The sequence below is a fragment of the Diplotaxodon limnothrissa genome, linkage group LG19, assembly GCF_057381915.1.
Source record: "Diplotaxodon limnothrissa isolate DT_005_m linkage group LG19, D_limnothrissa_male_GT1.1, whole genome shotgun sequence".
NCBI lineage: Eukaryota > Metazoa > Chordata > Actinopteri > Cichliformes > Cichlidae > Diplotaxodon > Diplotaxodon limnothrissa.
The window spans coordinates 9,900,515-9,922,618 of NC_140614.1; the positions used below are offsets into that span (position 1 = coordinate 9,900,515).

General features: G+C 41.8%; 1 protein-coding gene across 1 annotated transcript; it reads right to left on the bottom strand.

Annotated features, from left to right (window-relative positions):
• Nucleotides 1-13,005: 13,005 nt before the first annotated feature.
• Nucleotides 13,006-17,705, bottom strand: LOC146611701 (cytosolic 5'-nucleotidase 1A-like). Its single transcript, XM_085343543.1, has 6 exons — nt 17,682-17,705; nt 14,711-14,806; nt 14,412-14,535; nt 13,832-13,960; nt 13,544-13,728; nt 13,006-13,329 (listed from the first exon to the last, which is right to left on the bottom strand). Exons 1-6 carry the CDS (start codon nt 17,703-17,705, stop codon nt 13,006-13,008), a joined length of 882 nt encoding a protein of 293 aa, XP_085199669.1.
• Between the last annotated feature and the right edge of the window lie 4,399 nt (nt 17,706-22,104).

Below are 22,104 nucleotides of genomic sequence, written 5' to 3' on the forward strand. Positions count from 1 at the left end.
CCTGCGTGCGTGGTTCTGGTACACGAAGTGACAGATAGCTAAACATATGCCGTAAGCACTGAAAGCGTTGAATGATGAGTCAGGCGTGAAAGTAAAGTTGAGGGCTGTTTACTTGTTTGTCTTCATCAACGTACAACTTACAGTGATTTCCCAGAACTTGTGAAACTACAAAAAATACAAAAAGAAATATGCTCAATAAAGAATTATGCATTTGCTTCACATGGCGAACAGATCTAGGCATTTATATATACATCTCTCCAAATATGCATAAAATCAATAAAATATACAACACTCACTACTTATAAAGATGAAACACAATTCAAACTTACAAACAAAGCTTCTCCATGGCATAACACAGGTGGATGCTTAAGGATTAAACAGGGAGACTTCTGGTACGCCTCATTGTGCAAATCCCAATACTAAAATGGCTTCCTGCATTACCCCACTCATGTGACTCTAAACATCCAATAGGAAACTCTTCCTGTATCACCCCACTCATGTGACTCTAAACATCCAATAGGAATACAAGCCAAACCACATAAAAATTCACTTGACCGCAGTCTCCAAGCTAACCACTAGGAGATGCTAAAATTCTCAATGTGCACATAACATTACACTCCCCGCCTGGTATTGAACACAATACCACTATCAATTTCTTAGCAGTTCAATCAGCTAAAGAAAATAACACATTGACTGTCCATGGTAGATAATCAGATAGACAAAAGTACCACTACTTCGGTTACTGGTCTAAAGAAGGTCTTAATGGTACCTCCTTTCGTGACCCTCAGTTCGAGTTTCCTGACCTTTCCATCACTGTCTGGGTAAGCCTTGGTGACAAGAGCCATTGGCCACTGATTTCTTTTTACCTGAGGGTCTTTGAGCAACACCAAGTCCCCTTCCTTGACATTGGGCTGACTATTTTGCCACTTGCTTCGATTTTGAAGAGTAGAGAGATATTCTCGCCTCCATCTCTCCCAAAATGTATTCGCCAAGTGCTGAACACGTTTCCACTGCTGACGATACATATCTGTAGCTTCAAATGATCCTGGAGGAGCAAGAGGGGTGCAGACCTTCTGTGTCAAGATCATTGCTGGAGTCAGAAGAAACGGTGAATCTGGATCACTTGAGATGGGAGCAAGAGGCCTTGCATTTATTATCGCTCCTACTTCAGCCATAAGGGTCGAAAGCACTTCATGAGTGAGATGCGAGGGACTGATCTGAGAAAGCATAGAGTCAAGAATCCGTCTCGAAACCCCAATCATTCTTTCCCATACTCCTCCCATATGGGAAGAATGAGGTGGGTTGAACAGCCATGTGCATCCTTCCTCACTGAGGTACCTTGAGATATCGGTTTCATCCCGTAGGAGAATTTGAAGTTCTCTGCAAGCCCCCTTAAAGTTTGTGCCACAGTCAGAGCGGATCATCTTCACAGGACCACGCATAGCAAAGAACCGCCGTAGAGCATTAATGAAGCTCGATGTGTCCATTGACTCTATGAGCTCGATATGTACAGCACGAACACTTAAACACGTGAAGAGTACTGCCCACCTTTTAGAGTTTGCGGCACCACCTCGGGTGCGACGGGTGGAGACATTCCAGGGGCCGAATACATCCAGGCCCACATTTGTAAATGGAGGTTCAGTGCTAAGACGATCAGGTGGAAGATTTGCCATCTTTTGCTCTGCGGGTCTACCACGAAGTCTGTTGCATGTAACACACTTGTGCAGGTTTCTGGAGATACATTTCTTTGCCCCTACAATCCAGATGCCAGCCGTGCGGATAGCTCCCTCAGTAAAAACTCTGCCTTGATGGTGAACCCGCTCATGGTAGTAGTTTACAAGTAGAGTAGCTATGTGGCTGCGGCCAGGAATGATGAGAGGATGCTTTTCATGTGTCTCGATTGAAGCATGCTGGAGCCGCCCACCAACTCTTAAAAGTTTGCTATCATCAAGAATTGGGCTGAGCTTCCTCAGAGGACTGCTTTTGGGAATTACTTCGCCTTTCTCCAAACAAGACACTTCCACTTGGTATGTCTCCTTTTGTACACATCCAATAATGGTATGCCTTGCTTGCGACAGTGTATCCATTTTGTGTGGCTTCAAACAGTGATGCCAACCTTTGCAGTCTTGCCCATTGCTATCCTTCTCAGACCTGAAGGATTGGACGATGTGGATTAGGGAGGCCACAGCTCTGACAAGGGGTTGCCACATGGAGAATCTTTCAAATCGATGCGACCCCATACTCCTATGGGGGTTTGCAACAGTAGTAATGTGGCTTCTGACCTCTGTATCAGAGTCTGGATCAATGAGGTCATAGGATGTTTCTTTACCTGAGTCTATGTCCCCAGAACGTCTCAGAAAACGTGGACCTGTAAGCCAGTTGGTGCTTAAGAGACGAGCTGGATGCACTGACCTGGTGGCAACATCTGCAGGGTTTTCATCAGTGTGGACATATTGCCACTGTTCAGGGCATGAGAACTTCCTTATCCGTTCCACTCTGTTGCTGACATACACATAAAATCTCCTGCTTTCATTGTAAATATACCCCAGCACCACCTTGCTGTCAGTATAGAACTTCAGACTATCAAGACTAATGTCCAGCTCTTTCACAAGCAGCTCAGCAATTTCCACTGCCAGAACAGCAGCACCTAATTCCAACCTGGGAATAGTGTGGAATGGCACGGGGGCTAACTTGGCTTTCCCCATTATGAAACCTACATGACATTTACCTTCCACATCTTCCACTTTGAGATATGCCACAGCCGCAATGGCCTTGGTGGAAGCATCCGAGAAGATATGGATCTCTGTACGTTGTGCAGTGGACAGGGACGTAGCAATGTAGGCTCGGGAGATTGCAAACTGTTCCAAATCCTGCAGTGAATCCCTCCAGGTAATCCACTCTGTTGCCTTTTCAGACGGGAGGGGAGCATCCCAGTCACTGCTGTCACGAGTGAGCTGCTGCAACAAGAGCTTTCCTTGAATAGTAACGGGAGCTACGAGACCAAGTGGATCAAACAAACTATTGATAGTTGCAAGAACTCCTCTTCGGGTGAATGGCTTCTCGCTCCTGGCAACACGGAATGTAAAAGTGTCATTCACAAGGTCCCAGCTTAATCCAAGACTTCGCTGCAAAGGAGGTGAATCTTTGTCCAGGTCGAGATTTTTCAAGTCTTTTGCATGATCTGTTGATGGGAAAGCCTGCATGACAGTTAGGCAATTGGATGCTATTTTATGAAGTCTCAAGTTGGAGATGGCAAGCATGCCTTGGGCTGCCTTGAGAAGACTGATAGCTGCTGTTGCAGATGGCAGTGACTTGAGTGCATCATCAACGTAGAAGTTCCTGTGTATGAACTCCTTTGCCCCCTCCCCAAACTCGCCCTCTCCATGTAAAGCTGCTCTCCGAAGCCCATAAGTAGCCACAGCTGGAGAGGGGCGGTTGCCAAACACATGGACTCTCATACGATATTCCACAACTTCCTTCGTGATGTCATTGTCTTTAAACCACAGAAATCTGAGGAAGTTCCTGTGGTCTTCCCTGACAACAAAGCTGTGAAACATCTGCTCAATATCTGCTGTGATGGCTACCTGTTCATGCCTAAACCGCATTAGGACTCCCAGCAGAGTGTTATTTAAGTCTGGCCCTGTCAACAGCACATCGTTCAAGGAGATGCCAAGATAAGGAGCGCTTGAATCAAACACAACTCGGATCTGGCCAGGCTTGCGTGGATGATAGACGCCAAAACTGGGAAGGTACCAGCATTCATCTCCATCGTTGAGTGCTGGAGCTGGTTCAGCATGATCTTGATCAAAGATATTCTGCATGAAAGCCAGAAAATGTCTCCTCATCTCAGGTTTCCTTTCTAGAGTTTTGCAGAGACTGGTGAAACGAGTCAGAGCTTGTCCTCTGTTGTTAGGCAGCCGTGGTCTTGGCATGCGAAAGGGAAGGGGAGCTACCCAACTGTTAGCATCATCTATGAACATCTCATTATTCATCAACTGAATGAACCGTTTGTCCTCAATAGATGGGGCAACTTCATTGTCATTCTCTGTTCTTTCGAAGATTTTGTTGCCAAGTAAATGATCATCAGAGTTCTGAAACAGGCTGTCCAGAGGATGAAAGTGTGACAGGGTTTGAGAGTTGAGAGGTCTTATGCCTGTCCTTGTTGTAAGCTTCTCTTTCACAACTAGGTGGTTGGGACATGGACTGAAATGAGAGTGACGCCCATTCTCCAGAACGTTAGTCCGGTAGACATTAACTGCTTTCGGCTTGTGAGCTGCACCCAAACAGACGTCTCCAACTACGACCCAGCCAAGGTCCAGTCTTTGGGCATAGGGTGCATTATTGGGCCCGTTGCGTTGGTCTCTCACTTTATGGACTTGTAACACATCCCGACCCAGCAGAAGGAGAATTTGCGCATTTGGATCAAGTTCAGGGATGAGATGAGTGATAGACTTTAGGTGTGGGTGGTGTTTGACTACATCAGGAGTAGGTATCTCCGATCTATCATCTGGGATATGGCTACACTCAATAAGTGTGGGAAGAGGAATGCTGAGACGTCCATCCAATGGCTGAGCCACAAATCCAACTCCTCTTCGGCCAGATAACTCAGTGACTCCAGCACATGTGCGCAGCGTGTAGGGAGAACCGGTACCCTTGAGGCCAAACAGGTCGAAGAATTTGGACCGAGCAAGAGACCTATTGCTCTGGTCATCAAGTACGGCATAGACTTTTATAGATCTTTCTGGTTGTCCTCTAGGATGCACTTTTATGAGACAGATTTTAGAGCAAGAGCGGGAGTTATTGGCAATTCCACACACTTCTGTGCATTTGGAGATTATGTCAGGAGAAGCCGCTTCATCTTCCTCCCCGCCATGCTCATCCTCAGGGTCTTTGACAGCCCATGGAGCTGGTCCTGGATGAAGTGCTGTGACGTGCTTGTCACTGTTACACTCTTTACAGTGAATAATTGTTTTGCAGTCTTTAGCAACGTGTTCAGTTGAGGAGCAGCATCTGAAACAAACTCCACTATCTCGCAGGAACGTTTTGCGTTCATCCAGTGTCTTAGCTCGGAAGCCCCTACACCGCTTGAGAGGGTGGGGTTTTTTGTGAATCGGACACTGTCTGTCCACATCCAACTTACTGCTAGCTGACTCTGTGGGCTTGATGGCAGATGTTGATGTAATCTCTGTTTTGCTGGATGAGACGTGGTTCCTGGAATGCGTGTACCTTTTAGGTGAGTTTTCTGGTTTCACTGTCGTCATCCCAAATGAGCTAAATGCAAAACTTGGATCATTACGAGTGGGGGCTTCTTTGCAGACAAAGTCAGTGAAGAATGAGAATGGTGGAAACTGGCCTTGGTTTTGCAGCTTGTACGCACTGCCTTGTGTCATCCATTTTTCTTGAAGGCCATACGGCAGTTTCTCCACTATTGGGTTAATGCCGCGAGAGGTATCCAGATAGGCGAGCCCAGGCAAACAACCTTCTAACTTTGCTGACCCCAACTCCCTTAACAAGTCACCAAGCTCTCTCAGGTTGAGAGGGTCCCTGTTGCTGATCTTAGGAAATCTCTCCAGTTTGTCCAGCAGAGCTTTCTCAATTATTTCAGGAGACCCGTAGTTCTCTTCAAGTCGCATCCACGCCATCCTGAGCCCTGCAGCAGGGTCATTGACATGAACAGCTCTGATTCTCCTGACTTGCTCAGATGATTGAGGACCTAACCATCTAGTGAGAAGGTCGAGCTCTTCATTGCAGGTGAGTTTTAGCCCTTCAATGATGTTCATGAAGGTAGACTTCCAGCCCCAATAATTCTCTGGACGATCATCAAACTTTGTCATCCCGGATGTCACAAGTTCCCGGCGAGCCATGTATACAGCAAAGTCATTAATGCCGGTATGGTTCAGAGCAGAGGGCTGCGCTGCTTGCATTCTAAGAGGATGTGTGTGTGGTTGAGGTTCCTGCAGGGGGGTGACACTACATGGATAAATCCCAGGGTAATTCTGAGCAGATGGATGCTTCATACCATTTTCTTCAAAGGTAGTATGGCTCTTGACACGAGCTGGAGTGGAGCTCAGTCCATCAATGGCTGTACGAATGGGATTCAGTTCGTTGTCCTGGAGTGGTGGAGCATGAGAGAAATCGCGTGGCCGACTGGAGGTGATATGGGACTCAAGGCCGGGCAACGACAGCTGACTAGAGTGCATTCTTGAGTGACACTCAACATAATCATTTGTTCTTTTTTCTGTGGAGTCAGGGGGAATTCCTATGATGTCCGCTGCCCTGAGATCTTGTTTAGAGCCGAGTTCTGCTACGGCTGATTCCAAAACCTCCGCCTCAGCTAAAGCCGCTGCAACTTCTTTCTCTTGCTTCAGTGTGGCCAGAGCAGCCTCCATGCGTGCCTCTTCTACTCTCAACTGGGCTTCTTCCACCATGAGTTCAGTTTCTTTTTTGACAAAGGTGGAGCGAGCACGCACTGCTTCAGCTCTTGCGCGTGCTTTAGCAGCTACTAGGCTTGCTGAAGACTTGCAGGAGCTGTTAGAAGAACTAGCAACAGATCTGGTCACATATGATTTCACAGATGTTCCTGGAGATCTAGTCTTCTGTTGATCTTCTGTATCTGGCTTATTGTCCATGATGACTATTCGGCATGCAAGGTAAAACTAAACGAGGCAGGAAGACTAATGAGCGTTAGCGGTCTCTGCTATCCAGACTTACTGTATTATCCCAGGTGTGATGCTGTTTTTTCACTATTCTGTCCCCTGCGTGCGTGGTTCTGGTACACGAAGTGACAGATAGCTAAACATATGCCGTAAGCACTGAAAGCGTTGAATGATGAGTCAGGCGTGAAAGTAAAGTTGAGGGCTGTTTACTTGTTTGTCTTCATCAACGTACAACTTACAGTGATTTCCCAGAACTTGTGAAACTACAAAAAATACAAAAAGAAATATGCTCAATAAAGAATTATGCATTTGCTTCACATGGCGAACAGATCTAGGCATTTATATATACATCTCTCCAAATATGCATAAAATCAATAAAATATACAACACTCACTACTTATAAAGATGAAACACAATTCAAACTTACAAACAAAGCTTCTCCATGGCATAACACAGGTGGATGCTTAAGGATTAAACAGGGAGACTTCTGGTACGCCTCATTGTGCAAATCCCAATACTAAAATGGCTTCCTGCATTACCCCACTCATGTGACTCTAAACATCCAATAGGAAACTCTTCCTGTATCACCCCACTCATGTGACTCTAAACATCCAATAGGAATACAAGCCAAACCACATAAAAATTCACTTGACCGCAGTCTCCAAGCTAACCACTAGGAGATGCTAAAATTCTCAATGTGCACATAACATTACAATTATGCACACCTGATATAGGGTGTTGATGTCATTAGACCACACCCCTTCTCATTACCAGTGTTGGGTAAGTTACTTTAAATTAGTTAGTTACATTACTAGTTACTTCTATCAAAAGTAACTCAGTTACTTCAAGTTACTCGTTACTTTCAGAGTAACTAGTTACTAGGGAAAGTAACTTTGGTTTTACTCAGAATTCTCTTGTTAATGTGTTGCTTCCGTAACTGGATACCCAGCCAGACTGCCAGTCTTCTAACTTGCTTACTTGCCACAAGTGCACTGTGCCACCTACCAATAGAAAGGAAAAAATAATGTGCACATTTCCACGGGAGAAATCCCACGCCTGATTCTATCGTAGCCTGCTTTTTACATCCAACACAAAAACTGCAGTCGTGGTGCTTTCGATTGTACTCAGAACTCGGAAATTCTGCCTTCTGAATAGGAAGATGTTGGTAACACCAGACTGCAGATGAGCTGCATACAGGGCTGGACTGGGACAAAAAAAAATTGTCCCGGGCATTTTGACTAGAGACTGGCCCACCGTTATAGGAAAAATCATAAAGCCTTTGAATGAAAATAAACACTGTTGTGACAGTGATGTACACTGTTCTGATGGTATATATGTATCAATCTATCAATCGTTTGTTGCAAGACTCAGATAATTATTTTTTTTTAAAGTGAGACATTTTAAATGAGAATAAGAAAGTATTTCCTTGTGCCCCCCTTTCCCTGTTAATGCTCTACATGGACCTCTGGCAACACTTTGCTAGATCCGCACCTGCACAGTTACCAGCTGTCAGCTACTTAGAAAAGGATCCTGGTGTTATTTGTCTCTCAGAAACAGTTCATAACTTCCCTTCAACTCATTCATGTCACCTAAAAGGTAAACCTGTTTCTCCATCACAGCTCTGATGATTCAGTAAGGACATCTCCTGGTTTCGTCTTCATGTTTCCATCTCACCACATAACCAAACCGACATCATGACCCGCAGGTTTACAGCTGTGGCTCCAGCAAACATCAGCTGTACTAGAAATTAATATTAAATAAATTCTAACAACAGCTGATCAAGCTTAAACGCGCTGCTGTTGTTTAGCGCGACATCCGCTGGTTTCCTCTTTCTGGCGCAAAGTGGGCGATAAACAAACAAGAGAGAAAAGCCGATCAGCTGATCATTGATCAGTTTCATGATTGAAGTAGAAACAGGAGAGGGAGGGTGAGAGAAGAAGAGGCAGCTCTGCAGCAAAGACGCAGAATAACTCCAGCTTTGTGTCTTTTTCATTGTAGCTGAAGTCTGGGACAAACTGTTCCTTTTCACCTCAATAAGAAACGCGTAATATTTACTCTGAATGCGAGACGATTCCGTTTTTTACAGGACGGTTGGCAACTCTAATAATTAACCTTATGAACAAAATAAAGTTCAACATCAGTAACATAGCAGCCACCCAGCTGTATAGAAACTCCGTCATGCTAGCTAGCACGCAGTACGAAAAAGTCAGCATAACGAAAATAAACTCCACCTAAACTTGGTTCATATCTGACCCAGATAGACTGCAGGTTATAACTTCTTACCTGAAGTTCAGTTCACCTGATACTCGGACCGGCGGCTGCTTCGGGTCTCTCCTCTTGCCTCCCTTTTCCTTCATCCACCTGCTGGCTTCCACCACTTGCTAATGTTATTGAATCTGTGGAAGCTCCGCGATAGCCACCACACGAAGTAACGAATAACGAGCCTATCTAAATCCCAGTAACGAGTAACGCGTTCCCGGTTTTGGCATAATAACTAGTTACCGTGCTCGTTACCACAATAATAACGTAGTTACTGTAACGCGTTACTTAATAACGCGTTAGTCCCAACACTGCTCATTACAGAGATGCACATCACCTAATATGCTTAATTGGTAGTAGGCTTTTGAGCCTATACAGCTTGGAGTAAGACAACATGCATGAAGAGGATGATGTGGACAAAATACTCATTTGCCTAATAATTCTGCACTCCCTGTAGTTATAACTTGCCATCTTTCACTTTACATTATCATAGTTTGTTTTTAAGGATTTGTTTGAGAGTAGATAAATGTATATATTTACAAGGAGTGACTCTTTTGTGCAGCCTAAAATAAAGTTGGCTATTATCTGCTTCATACGTGTTTCATACCTGATGTTGCTTAATTTTGCCATAACTTAAGCCCCCCCACGTGTGGCATTGTAGAGGAACTCATTAGTGATTAACACAGTGGTTATTGTGACTGTAGCCAAGGTAAACACAATAATCCTGTTACCTTTGTGCTCGCCTTCACTGGCAGGCATCGCATGGACTAAATGAAATGCTCATTTCAAACACCCTCCATAAATTAAAGCAACTTACTGCTGTTATGTTCTCCTCCCCACTCTTGAGTCCTGGGAGGTCTGGGCCTCTTTGCTTTGGCTGCTGCCCCCGCGACCCGGCCTCGGATAAAGCGGATGAAGATGGATGGATGGATGGATTTTAAAGTTGTGTTCTGGTTATTTTTATTTTTATTTTTATATTTTATTATTCTATTTATTTATCTGTTATTTGAAAATAATAATACATTGATCATTATTTTTATGTAATTGAGTACCAAGGCTGACATACTTGCTTTTTATAACTGGCAGAAATAAGGCGATCATCAAAGCTTGAAGTGAAAACACAAAGTCATACACACTGAGTGTCGCACATGATACAAATTCTACTTCTAAGCATAAATTATTTTGATTTTTTTTCACTGCATTTTATCTACTGATAAGAAAGTGATATCTTGCCATCTGGTTATAAATATTTCCGACATTAAAACTGTTGTGAATGACGAACTGGCATTTAATCTGACGCAAATCTCTCATGAAGCTACAGCCACAAAGATACCGGTTTCTTTATTTTATACATGTGACCCTTTCGTAAATACTACTAACACCACCGCATTTACCAATATAAGCAAAGATAAGAAACACAAAAAACAGAAATCACTCTCCAGTTTGTGTTGCTCTCTGTCGCCCTCTGTTGTTCAGCTCTGAACATAAAGTTTTGTTTCCGAGGAAATGAAACCTTGCTTGCTATAAAAATCAGCCCATTTCAGAGCAGACACAGGGCAGATAAAGACATGGACCCCGGTGAGTCATGTCTTGTTTTGATCCCTTTTGGGAGCTGCTGGTTTCACCTCAGCAGGAATAGCTGCAGGCATGATGTCGTCTGCTGCAGTTGCTAATGGAGGAGGAGTGGCAGCTGGAAGTGTGGCGGCTGCTTTGCAGTCAGCAGGTAAATTAATAATTAGATGTTTTATTCGGATTTTAACTTGCAACAACATGCAAAAAGAAAAAGTTCATCAAAATATCATAATTTTAGATTAGATAATTGCATCTGTTGTATGCTTTTGACAGCTTCTTTGTGTCATGGTGCTGCAGGTGCAGCTGGTCTGTCAGCTACTGCTGGTGCTGGAGCAGCAGTGGGATGGTTGGTGAGTTTCATCAGCTGAAAATCATGTAGAACTCATATGTTTGCTTTATGCCAAAACTGGAAGTCTTGTTATTCTCTCAAGATTGTTTTTAATCATTGTGTTGTGTTTTCATGATGATAATTTTTATACATTTATATTAAAATTAACTATTATGGTGCAAAGCTTGTGTGTATCATTAGTACAGCTAACTGTGTTCAATACACTTAATCCTTTGTGAAAGAGTAAAGGGATAAATGTGAGTATTAAGTAGTTTTTGTCACGGTTCTGGGTCAGTTTGACCCAGTATTTTGAGGAGTTATGTTTTTGGTGTGTTTTTGCATTTTTGATTCTTTTCTTATTATGATGATAATGATGATTATGACTCTATGTTTCGGTTATTCTTGTTTAGGGATTAGTTCGTAGGTTTTTGTGTTCTCATGTTTATTGCAGGTTTAGTTCAGTGTCTAGTCTGTCTCTCTGTGTCGTGTCTGCGTGTTTGTTTAGTGGTGTCTTGTTTCCTGTTTTACTCTGAAGGTTCATGTTCCCGTCTTATGTCAGTGTTTCTAGCTTTGTTCCTCCTGTCTCATTAGGTCTTATTCCTCCCAGTTGTGTTCTCCTTCTGTCTCTAATTCCTTGATGACGGCCTCAGTGTATTTAAGCCCAGTGTGTCTTTGTGTCAGTGTCAGATCGTCTGTTATCCTCACCTCGTATTTTCGTAGTTTCCCTTGTTGTGACACTGTTTCATAGCCTGCTTAGTTACTCTGTGTTTATAGTTTTTTCCATAGTTCCTTCACAGAGTGTCTTAGCCTTTTTAGTTTACACAGTGTTCTCTGTCTTCTTAGTTTTCCCAGTTTCAGTGTTCCCTAGTGTTTTTGTTATGCCTTCAGCCACAATAAAGGCTTGCCTTATTTTGGAAACCTAGTTCTGTCTCCACTGTGTCTGCTCTTGGGTCTACCTCATTCTTCACACCGGCGCGCCCGCCGTGACAGTTTTAGTTTAAAAAGCTCATACAGGCTACTCCACCTTCTAATGTTACAGTCCCTTGGTGCCTTCTTTCCAGGCCTCTTAAATCATCCCAGGTGAACAAGTGCAATGATCAAGAGGGGAGCTGCTGCTAACTGGTGTGACTGATAAGATCTGACCTATAGTGCTTCTCAGGGTTTATCATATGAGGGAAAGCAGGGGATACACTTGGACTTCAATAAAAAAGCTGAACCAGACTTCCTGTATAGAGGTGCCCGTCCTGCAGATCAACAATCCAGCCTGTCTTATCAAAGCAAGAAACCTTCAGAGGTTGCAAAGGTACAGACATTCTGTATTTTTCACGAGTTGTCAATGCCGATTTACATCCTCTATACTCAGTATACTGTTAATGCCTTTGTATCTTTTAATGCCTGTTTATGTCTTTATACTAGACACTATAAAGTTGGTGTGAAGGTGGAATTCAGTGAAGGAATCTAAGCATCATCAGCTTAGCTTCAAATTCACCTCTATTTCACTTGATGTAACGTAACTCTGATCACAGCCACTGTAATAGACGGGCTTATAGATGGACTTTTTTTTTTAAATCTTAAACTTTAATTTACATTTGACCTTTTGTATTGTCTTTATTGTCTATCTGAGTACCTGAAGTTCTGTTTATTTAAGCCCTTTCTGTACAGTGCTTTGTGACTGCTTTTCTATGAAAAGTGCTTAATAAATAAACCTTACTTACTCTCTTTTGATTAACAGCACATATTTCAATAATAATACTTTGCATCTTCATCCTGAAATATTGTTTCTGTGTGAGGAAATCCAAGTCTGCTATTGCAGCTCTATCACATAGTACAGACTTTTTTTTTACATAAAATATTTTTTATGAACATAATGTCACAAAAAATGCTTTCATCACTTCTGCCATCCCTTCTGATCTGCTCATTCAGGTGTTGAAGTGGTTTGTTTTTCACTCAACAGTGAAAAGAAAACCATCAGCTGATTTTCACAAACAGCTGATTTACTAAGAAGCATTTGATAGAATTCAAAATTTATAAAACATTGATACTGTAGAAAAAAACACAACAGACCACCGATGAGATAAAGATGTTTGTTTGTTAATTTATTTGCATTTATGAAGCATTATGGAAACATACTTTTCAAGTTCACATATTTCCAGCAGTTATAAAATCCAATCAACAGATTGCTATTTATTGTTATTTTGGTGAGAGCACCAGACATGCCACTGTGCCAACCTCCAATGCAGCATCAACATGTCCCTGGTGGTCATCAAAGAAGATGTGAGGCTTGATCCTCTGCAGTGTAGGACCTTTGTTAGCCCCTCCCAGAAGCACAGCTTCATCAAGCTCCAGACCCCAGGTGCGCAGAGTGTTTAAAGCTCGGTAGCCGCCACAGTCTTCTGCCCCTCGAGATGTCACCAGGTAGGTAAGAATGGGAATGGGAAACTTCTTGCACGGGTCTTTGCTTTGCAACTTTTTCTGCAGTTTTATTAAAACCTCCAAGAATCCTTTGAATGGTCCCTGAATAAAGGACAAACTAGTCAAAGCAGGAAAGTGTATTTTGGATAATTTAGCTGATATCAGTTTATTTGAATGTAATCTAGCAGAAATGTTCTTTTCTACGATAAAATATGTATTGTTTATGACATCACTGAAGGCCAACATAACTATAACCACGGAGTTAAATAAGGTGTTTTTTAAACATTAAAGAAGTTAAAATGTGTTTCTATTATACCTCTTTCATTGTATTTTCAACATTTTGCTCCTCATTCTGCAAGTATTCTTGTAGTCCACCATCCTTGAACACGAGCTCTGACTCATTAGAGAAGAGGACAGCGTCGCCATCAAAGGCAACACGCAGCTGATTCTCAGACTCTGTGATGATGTTTGTTGGGGTGAACATGATAGCAGCTGCTACACCTGATGTAGGGACATTCATTCACAGTAACACACAGAGTCATTAAAGTACAACAGCAGAAACTGCACTTTGTCTTAAAATTAGCACCACATTTAACACTTTTACCTTCATTCAAAGCTTCCTGAACCTTCAACCCTGGTTCATCAGACAGGTACAGGTGGGTGTTGTTTCTTTGTAACTCATTCACAGGTTGATCTTCAGTCACAGGTACCAGAGTGATAAGTTCTTCCAGCCCTGCAAACAAGAAGGAATGAAAAGGCTGCTGGACAATCTGATTTACCAAATCTGTTTAGATTCATCAGAGTAGTGTTAGCAATAGTGTTACTATTACTTACTTATATCTATTATTTTTGTATTGACTTGTTTTTAGAGTACTTACACTTTCAAGTGTATTCTACTTTATAAGATTCTGTTTTAGTGTTTTTGTTGTCTTATTGTAAGCCTGTCATTAATCTATTTAAAAATTTGAAGGGCATGAAAAGTGCTGTACAAATGAAGCCTGAATGATTTAGAAAAGGTATTGGGGTAAACAAGAGTTGATCAGAATCACTTAGAAGTGGAAAGATTGTCTCAGTCTCAGTCTAATTGTTTCCATTTATCCATTTTCTCAAAATTTAGAAGTTTCCTCATAAGACACATGTATTTGAAATAATAGTAAGTGTGTTTGGAGGTATCATAAACTCACCATGTTCACGGATCCGATTCATGAGAAAGTCTGATGATGAGCTGTCATTGATGAGTTTGACTTTAAAGAGCTCCTCACTGTCAGGGTAATGGTTTGTGAGTTCAGCATTGACTGCCTTCAGAGCCTGAGAGCAGGACAAGGAAGATAAATTAAATTCGAGTGAATGTTAAGTAACTGTGTGAGTGCAGTATTTGTGTGCAGGTTTCTGTGGTGCTTTGTCTTATGTGGTATATTCTCATCTTTCACATAACCACTACATGCAATTTTGTGTATGTGTTTTTCCCCTCATAATATATGACCTTAACAAATTTGAAGGCAGGGCCATAGCCCTGCTGTTCTTGCTTGAAGAGGAGTCCTGAAGACATGGCAATGGTGACGGGGATCTCTGGTTCAGGCTAAAGGAGAAAAAAATGTTTCCCACAATTCAATAAAGACATTCTTTTGCATAGTTTAAAAATAAATTGTCAACAATTTTCTTATTTGACCTCTGCACTCATACAGTATGTTATCTCACTATTTGCACTTCTTGCTTGCTGATTTAATGCTTTATCTGTACTTTTGTAGGAACTTGTTATGAATCAGTTTTCAACCTTAAATCTTTCTCTGTCTAGAAGATCTTCATGAAAATGACTGGATTTTATTCACTGAGTTGCCACAGCTGCCATTCACTTTTGTCTTCTGCTCTTGGGTCTGGTGTGATAACTCTTTATACTCTCCCACTTTCTTTCTGTTTCCCACAATTTTTCCTAACAATCAATCTGAGAATCAATCTGAGTTAGTTAGTGAAAATCGTCCTACAGAATTGTTTTTTAGTGACAAGGAAGGATATGATTTCTGTTCAACACATAAATATATTGTGGTGATGAGTAATTAAACATCACACTGCATACTTTCATGCTCGTGCTTCCAGCATCTTGTTGTTAACACTCGTTTGCCGTTCACAAACACACATTACCAACAACAACAACACTGCAGGACCTAGTTCAGCTTTTAAGTCGGTGAGGTGTGATTGTGATGGCGCTCAGGTGTGTGCCGCCCCTGTAGTGGCACCACAGACCACGTCCTGCCACAGAGTATAAGGATGTTTAAAAGATGCTGCAGAAAGCTGCATCTGGTCAGACGGAAAAACACACAAACTCGGATGAGTGTGTGGCGGAGGTGTGGTTCCTGGCTCAGCTGCAGGGTAGGTGTGCTGCAGTGTATAAAAGGCCCCAAAGTTCATAGGTGAATTCTATTTGAGCTCTGATACCAGTGTTTGTAAGTTTGTATAAGTTTCTATACTGTTCATGTAGCATTCAACCTTCTGTTAGTTACAGTTACTAACAAGAAAATGTGGTGCGGTCGCGTTAAAATTTTCCAACAAACAGACGGCTGAAGCTGTGTTCAGCTTACCGCACTTTATATCAGATTAAATAAGTAATCTGGGCGCTACAGCTTTACGCAGCTGTGCGCGCTCCTGCGGACGGCAATCACGATCACTGTCTAGCACAACACCTGGAGCTAAGGGGGCAAAACAATCGCATGAGTGCTGCTGTTTGACTGAGGAAGAATAAAGTAGTCGTGGTAAGCCAATCACACGACCACTTTAAGATGACAAAGCAACAAGGTGATATATACCAGTTTTTAAATTGTGTTGATAGGCCACGTAAAACCAGAGTCATGATAAACAATATATATGTGTGTTTTTTCCTCAATAGTTTCGTCATGTTTACTGTCTGAGCACAGCGCTAGCAAGCACTCTCTGCTTATGAGCAAAAAAGAAAAAACACAAAACAAAAAACAGCCCGTTCGTGTTGGTGGAAAAATGAACCATGTCAACTAATCAAAAAAAATGGGCAACTTGACATTTGGTTGTTTAGGAAGAGGGGGAAGTTTTAGGAGTGACGGCGAGAGAGGGTGAGAGAGAAAGACAGCAGAAAAAGAGAGAGAGCGAATTTTGAGATGTGAGAGATTTGCGATGTTTAGCATGTTTGGAGTGTGTAGTTAATCTTCTGTAGTTAGCGTGTAGTGTTGGGGATGGTTTTGTGTTGTGTGTCAGAACAATGAGGCGACTGCTGTCTCCAGGTAGGAGCCTGACACCTCCTGCTGTCAGGCTTGTAATGTTCTCCTTTATAGTGGACAGAAATTATTATTTTGGAGTGGCACAAATAATTTGTGTGGCATCTTACTGAAACTGCAAATAACTTTGTTGTTTGCAAAACTTGTGCATTTGATTTTAAAATTGACAATTTATATTTGCATTTAAAGTTATGAAATATGATTCAATAAACATATTTGTGGTTGTTACAGTAAAAAATATAACTTTTTCTACTCGGATTTTATGTTTTTTGTCTTATTTTAGATCAATTGTGTTAATACAGTATGTCAAAATGAAAACATAACTGTAAATTCAGACACGTGAGGTTGTGCTGAAAAGGATGATACCAAACAAGGCAAAGTAATTAGTTTTTAAAAGTGAAATGTAGAGGAAACATCAAATGTATTAAAAAATGACCAATTATACCCTGGACACCAGAGAGTTAAACAATTTTTTTAAGTAACGCAATAGTTACTTTTCAAGTAATTAATTACTTTTAGAATCTTGTAACTCAGTTACGAACTCACTTACTTTTTTGAAGAAGTAACTAGTAACTATAAATAATTACTTTTTCAAAGTAACTTGCCCAACACTGGGCACTATACAGTTGGTATGAAGGTGGAATTCAGAGAATGAATCTCAGCATCATCAGCAAAAATTCATATGAATCTGTGCTACACTTGATGTAACATAACTGTGACCTTTTAATCCATCACAGTGTAGCAAAATAACCTGTTTATCCTGCAGAGGATTTTCATGCAACGTTTAAATAACTCAGTTAGTGTACCACAGCATGTTTCACATTATTACTGCAGCAGCTGGCTGCTGCTAAACTAATTTCCCCTTGTGGGACAATAAAGAAATTGAATTGAATTGAATTGGTGTCGGTTACAGGAAGACAATTCACTGACTCTCTTCATAACTGTATATCTTTTTTATTATTCTTGATTACTTAACACAATTTTATACCTTATTTCAAAAGATGACGAAGTTATAGAAATATTCATTAAAACTGCTATAACAGACATATTTTCTTGTTAATAGTGCACAGCTTTCTGACATAGTGAAAAGAAAATCACAAAGGATGGCACACCATCATCCACCAGCAGAGCATATATCTTTCACTAAGTTGTTAAAACTACTACATAATTGCCACACACCAGCATATATTAATACATTAAAAACTGACTTACTGTAGAAGTTCTGCACTCACTCATCGTGCTTCTTAAAGATAGAAATAAACTTGAATTTCCTCTGTTTGCTGACTGCAGAACTGCTGTTCTTCCTTTTTATTCTAACTAGAAAAGCTACGTCATGATGCAGAACCTGTGGAGCCTTTGGACCCTGTTGCCATGCCATTTGTATTGATTAGTGATGTTCGATTCGTAAACGAATCGTTCAGTACTCGAGAATCACTTTACTGACTCGTGAATCATGATTCACAAGCGCAACTGACTCACTGACTCATCCCTGTTGCTGTTAGCAAACTAATTCCATTAGTAGAAATATATCTATCTTATAATTAAAATTGTGGGGGGAAAAAACAACAGCCAGTTTCTTAACAAAAACATTTCTGCTCTGAACTAGAAGAAAAAACCCTGAGTAGAAGCTCACATCAAGACAATAGCTCCTCAGTTCACAGTAGCATCGCTTAGCTAGCATGCTAACAGCACATTTGAGTTACTCACCCCCTCCCCTGCTGTGCTGAATCATAGCATAAGGCGAATCACTCACTCACTCACTCACCCCCTCCCTCCTGGCTCACAGCTCATACGAGTTGAACGAATCACTGACTTACTCATCCCCTCCCTTGCTAGGCTGAATCATAGGGTAAGGCGAATCACTCACTCACTCATCCCCTCCTTTGCTGTGCTGAATCACTCACCCCCTCCCTCCTGGCTCACAGCTCAAACGAGTTGAACGAATCACTGGCTGTATCCCAATTCAGGGTCTGCAGCCTTAAAGTACGCAGCCTCAACGGTCCTCAAGGGCCGCGTACTCAAAGACCGCTAAGGCCGGAAGTGCGAGGCTTGTGAAATGGGACGGTCTAGCCTCCGTCGCGCTGCCCAGGTTGTCTAGCAACCATGATAGCTGGAAACGTGTGGTTGACAGAAATGAAGGAGAACATATTTTGTTTGTTAGTTTGTTTCTACATGAGCTCTGTGTGATTTAATAAGTATCTAAGGCTGAGACCACAGGACTGTAAAACATGATTGTTGGGCTTCATTTCTGTACTGAACAGTCATTTAAGATTAGCTAGTACATAACAATTAGTTAATGTTGTTCATGAGACTAAAGTCAGTGTAAATATAATATGGCCAATATCATAGTTATTATATTAATCATTATACGTTATTACAGCAGTGAGTTTGAACTCTCAAATCAAATCACTTCTATTGTCACATCACATGTGCAGGTGCACTGGTACAGTGAATTCAGGGAAATGAAGGATGCATTTGATTCATTATTAATTCATATTTATTATAAATAATTCTAATTATACATCTTGCTTCCATATTTGTATCTTGTGTCACTAAAAATACATTTTATTTTAGTTTTATACATCGATTAATGACCTGCAGAATCTCCTTATCATATTAAGTGATTCATAATTGTCACTTTATGCTTTCTCCATCTCTAAAGTGATTACATCCTTGCATTACATGCTTTAGGTTCATTTTCTGCAGGCAGGTTTCTGACAGAGAACAGGCAGATTTACACTATAACATGCAGCGTTCTATAGATGGACACATAAAGAAATGAAAAATTACATGTATGTGCTAACTTTCTAAACACTTTGTTACATTTATGATAAAGTAGATTAAACACATTTATGTCGGCCTTGACTCATAGTTCTTGTCTTTAAATGAACTTTGTCTGTGTTTCAGGTCCTGCACTCTCAAAGACTGAATGAACCAGCATTGCAGCCATGGGTCACTGTGAGCATCATAGGGAAGGTTGAAGCCGCCCACTGCACCTGTAAGGCCGGAGTCGCGGAGACCTGTACCCACGTCATTGCTCTTCTGTTTAATGTAGAAGCAGCAGTGTTGATCGTGGCACAAGGACTGTTACAGATGAACCTGCATACTGGGTTTTGCTGGGTAATGTGACCAAGATACAGTCAGTGGTTGGCCATAAGATAGACTTCTCCTCTTCAGCTGCCCAAAAAAAGGCTCTTGATCAAAACATAAACAGACCATCCATATTGAAAGGTAAAAGGAGCCGTCCTCAAAAAAGAAAAATCCCACCTGCTACTGTGGAGGAGTTGTCACTGCTATAATGCCATAATGTTTTATCTAGGGGTCTAGATTTATGCCTGTAGTGCACTGCCGTGTACCCTGAATTGGGATACAGCCACTGACTCACTCATCCCCTCCCTTCCTGTTACGAATCACTGACTCACTCACCCCCTCCCTTCCTGTTACGAATCACTCACTGGACCTTTCTCAGTTCTAAGTAAGCAAGTACATACTCGCGTTCTCGGCGAGACTGGACTTGCCGAGACCGCATGGGAGTACAATTGGAACACCAGCGTACTTGATGATGTCACAGGTCCGGAGTTTTTACTGTAGTGATGGGATTTCCGGCTCTTTTTAGAGAACCGGCTCTTTCGGCTCGACTCACTAAAAAGAGCCGGCTCTTTCGGCTCCGAACCGGCTCTTCAGGTTGTTTTGTTGCTTTAATTAATTTATTATTAACAATAATAGAAAATTATGCACAAAAGGAATTACTAATGTAAAAAAAAGTGGTTTTATTTATATATGTTTATATATAAATATATGCGGTGGCACCTAGAGACAAAGCACGTACAAACTCCAAAAAGCACGTACAAATTCCAAAACATATTTCTAGCGTTAACTGAACTTCCAAAACAGAGCTACCTAGATCACTTAAATTACACAATTGAAAGCATATGTGTATGGTTTGTGTATTTATACACAAGCACTCATATATATTCAAATAAAAAAAAAAAGTTCATTTACCTGTTACTACCACACACCAAATCCGGTCATTGGTACTTCCTGGCTTGTGTAGCCACAAGATAACAAAGGCTCAACACTGCGCCTAGCATCCTGGAGCACTTCTGTTGTGTTTTGTACGTGTTTTGGAGTTTTTACATGCTTCTAAGTTTTTACGTGTTTTGGATTTTGTACGTGCTTCGGGGTTTGTACGTGTTTTGGAGTTTGTACGTGTCTTGGAGTTTTTACGTGTTTTGGAGTTTGTACGTGCTTCGGAGTTTGTACGTGCTATGGAGTTTTTACATGTTTTGGAGTTTTTACGTGGTTCGGGGTTTGTACGTGCTTTCTCTCTAGGGGCCACCGTAAATATACTTTTATTTATTCACTACACATAAAATGTAATAAATAAATCATATTTTACAAAAACCAACTATTCACAGTTCAGCTTTTAACTATTTAAATTTTCAGGTTTTTCTTTTTAAATAAATTTAAAGTGAAACAACACAAAACACTGCAAACCACAACACAATTAAATATAAATTAAAATATGAAAAAAAAGAACATGCATATTCTCTGTCATATGGGCCTGCATGAATAAACTTTCTGAATCCTATATCTTCGGCAACTGAAAATAGTTGTGGATGAGTACTATGTGGAAGTAAGCATCAACGACACAGAGCTCTCAGTTCTCACTCCTTTATTCCTCTCCAACATCAACTGCACATATCGCGCCACAAAACACAGGAACACACTTCCTTAACACTGGGTGTGAGTGGAGCCTTCTAGTGGTCCACCACACATGCCCCCCCCCCCCCCGAACACCCAGCAGAACTAGTCCAGGACCCAGGGAACGGCCGGAACGGCTGAACCGGGGCGGGTGGGGAACTGACAGAGGGCAACCCAGCCCGGGAGCGAGGCTGGCACCGGCAGTCAGAAAAAACTGCAGACGACTCGGACTCTGTTGATTGTGGGTCAGCCCGGTGGCAGGTGGGCGGCCACGGCGAGGGGCCTGGGCCGGGACCACCTGATCCTCTTGCCTCTTGCATAACATGTGCAGGCTTAAGGCTGTCAACAGAGACAACCTCCTGCCGACCGCCAAAGTCCAAAATGAAATGTTTGTTGCCTGGTTTAAGAACCCTGTATGGCCCGTCATATGGTGGACGCAGCGGAGTCCTATGGGCATTGTGCCTGACGAAAACGAAACGAGCAGAGTCCAACGAACTCGGAACAAAAGTGTCAGGCAGGCAGTGGTGCACAGGAACAGGAAATGAGTCTCTTGGGGGGCGAAAAGGCAACAAAGATGTATCGAAACATGGGGGAGGGCTCTCAGGTAAGAATTCCCCAGGGACCCGGAGGGGCTGGCCGATAATATATTATCATGCTTTTTACAACAACGTGAATGTACTATTGCTGTGTGATTTATTACTATTACTGAAGGTCCGCGACTCCGAACTGTAGTAAAGGGACCTCTGACTAATACAGCGGGGTCCCTGTCGGCTCGTAGCCGAAAAATAGCTTTACTTTGTTGTCTGGGTCAACTTTTCTTGACAGAGAGAGGCGTTGAAAGACTGCTCCAACGGAACTTATTGTTTTCGGAGGAAAACACGAACACAGTGTACAGTCGAGTCTTAATAGCTTACTTACAACTGGGCTTGTC

What these genes read in the sequence shown, in the direction of transcription:
- LOC146611701 (XM_085343543.1), bottom strand. Translation starts at nt 17,705, where the DNA reads ATGAGTGAGTGCAGAACTTCTACA. An exon ending in GTGAGTGCAGAACTTCTACA is followed by an intron (nt 14,807 to 17,681) that starts GTAAGTCAGTTT and finishes TTTCTCCTTTAG; the next exon opens with CCTGAACCAGAGATCCCCGT. An exon ending in GAATCGGATCCGTGAACATG is followed by an intron (nt 13,961 to 14,411) that starts GTGAGTTTATGA and finishes TCTTGTTTGCAG; the next exon opens with GGCTGGAAGAACTTATCACT.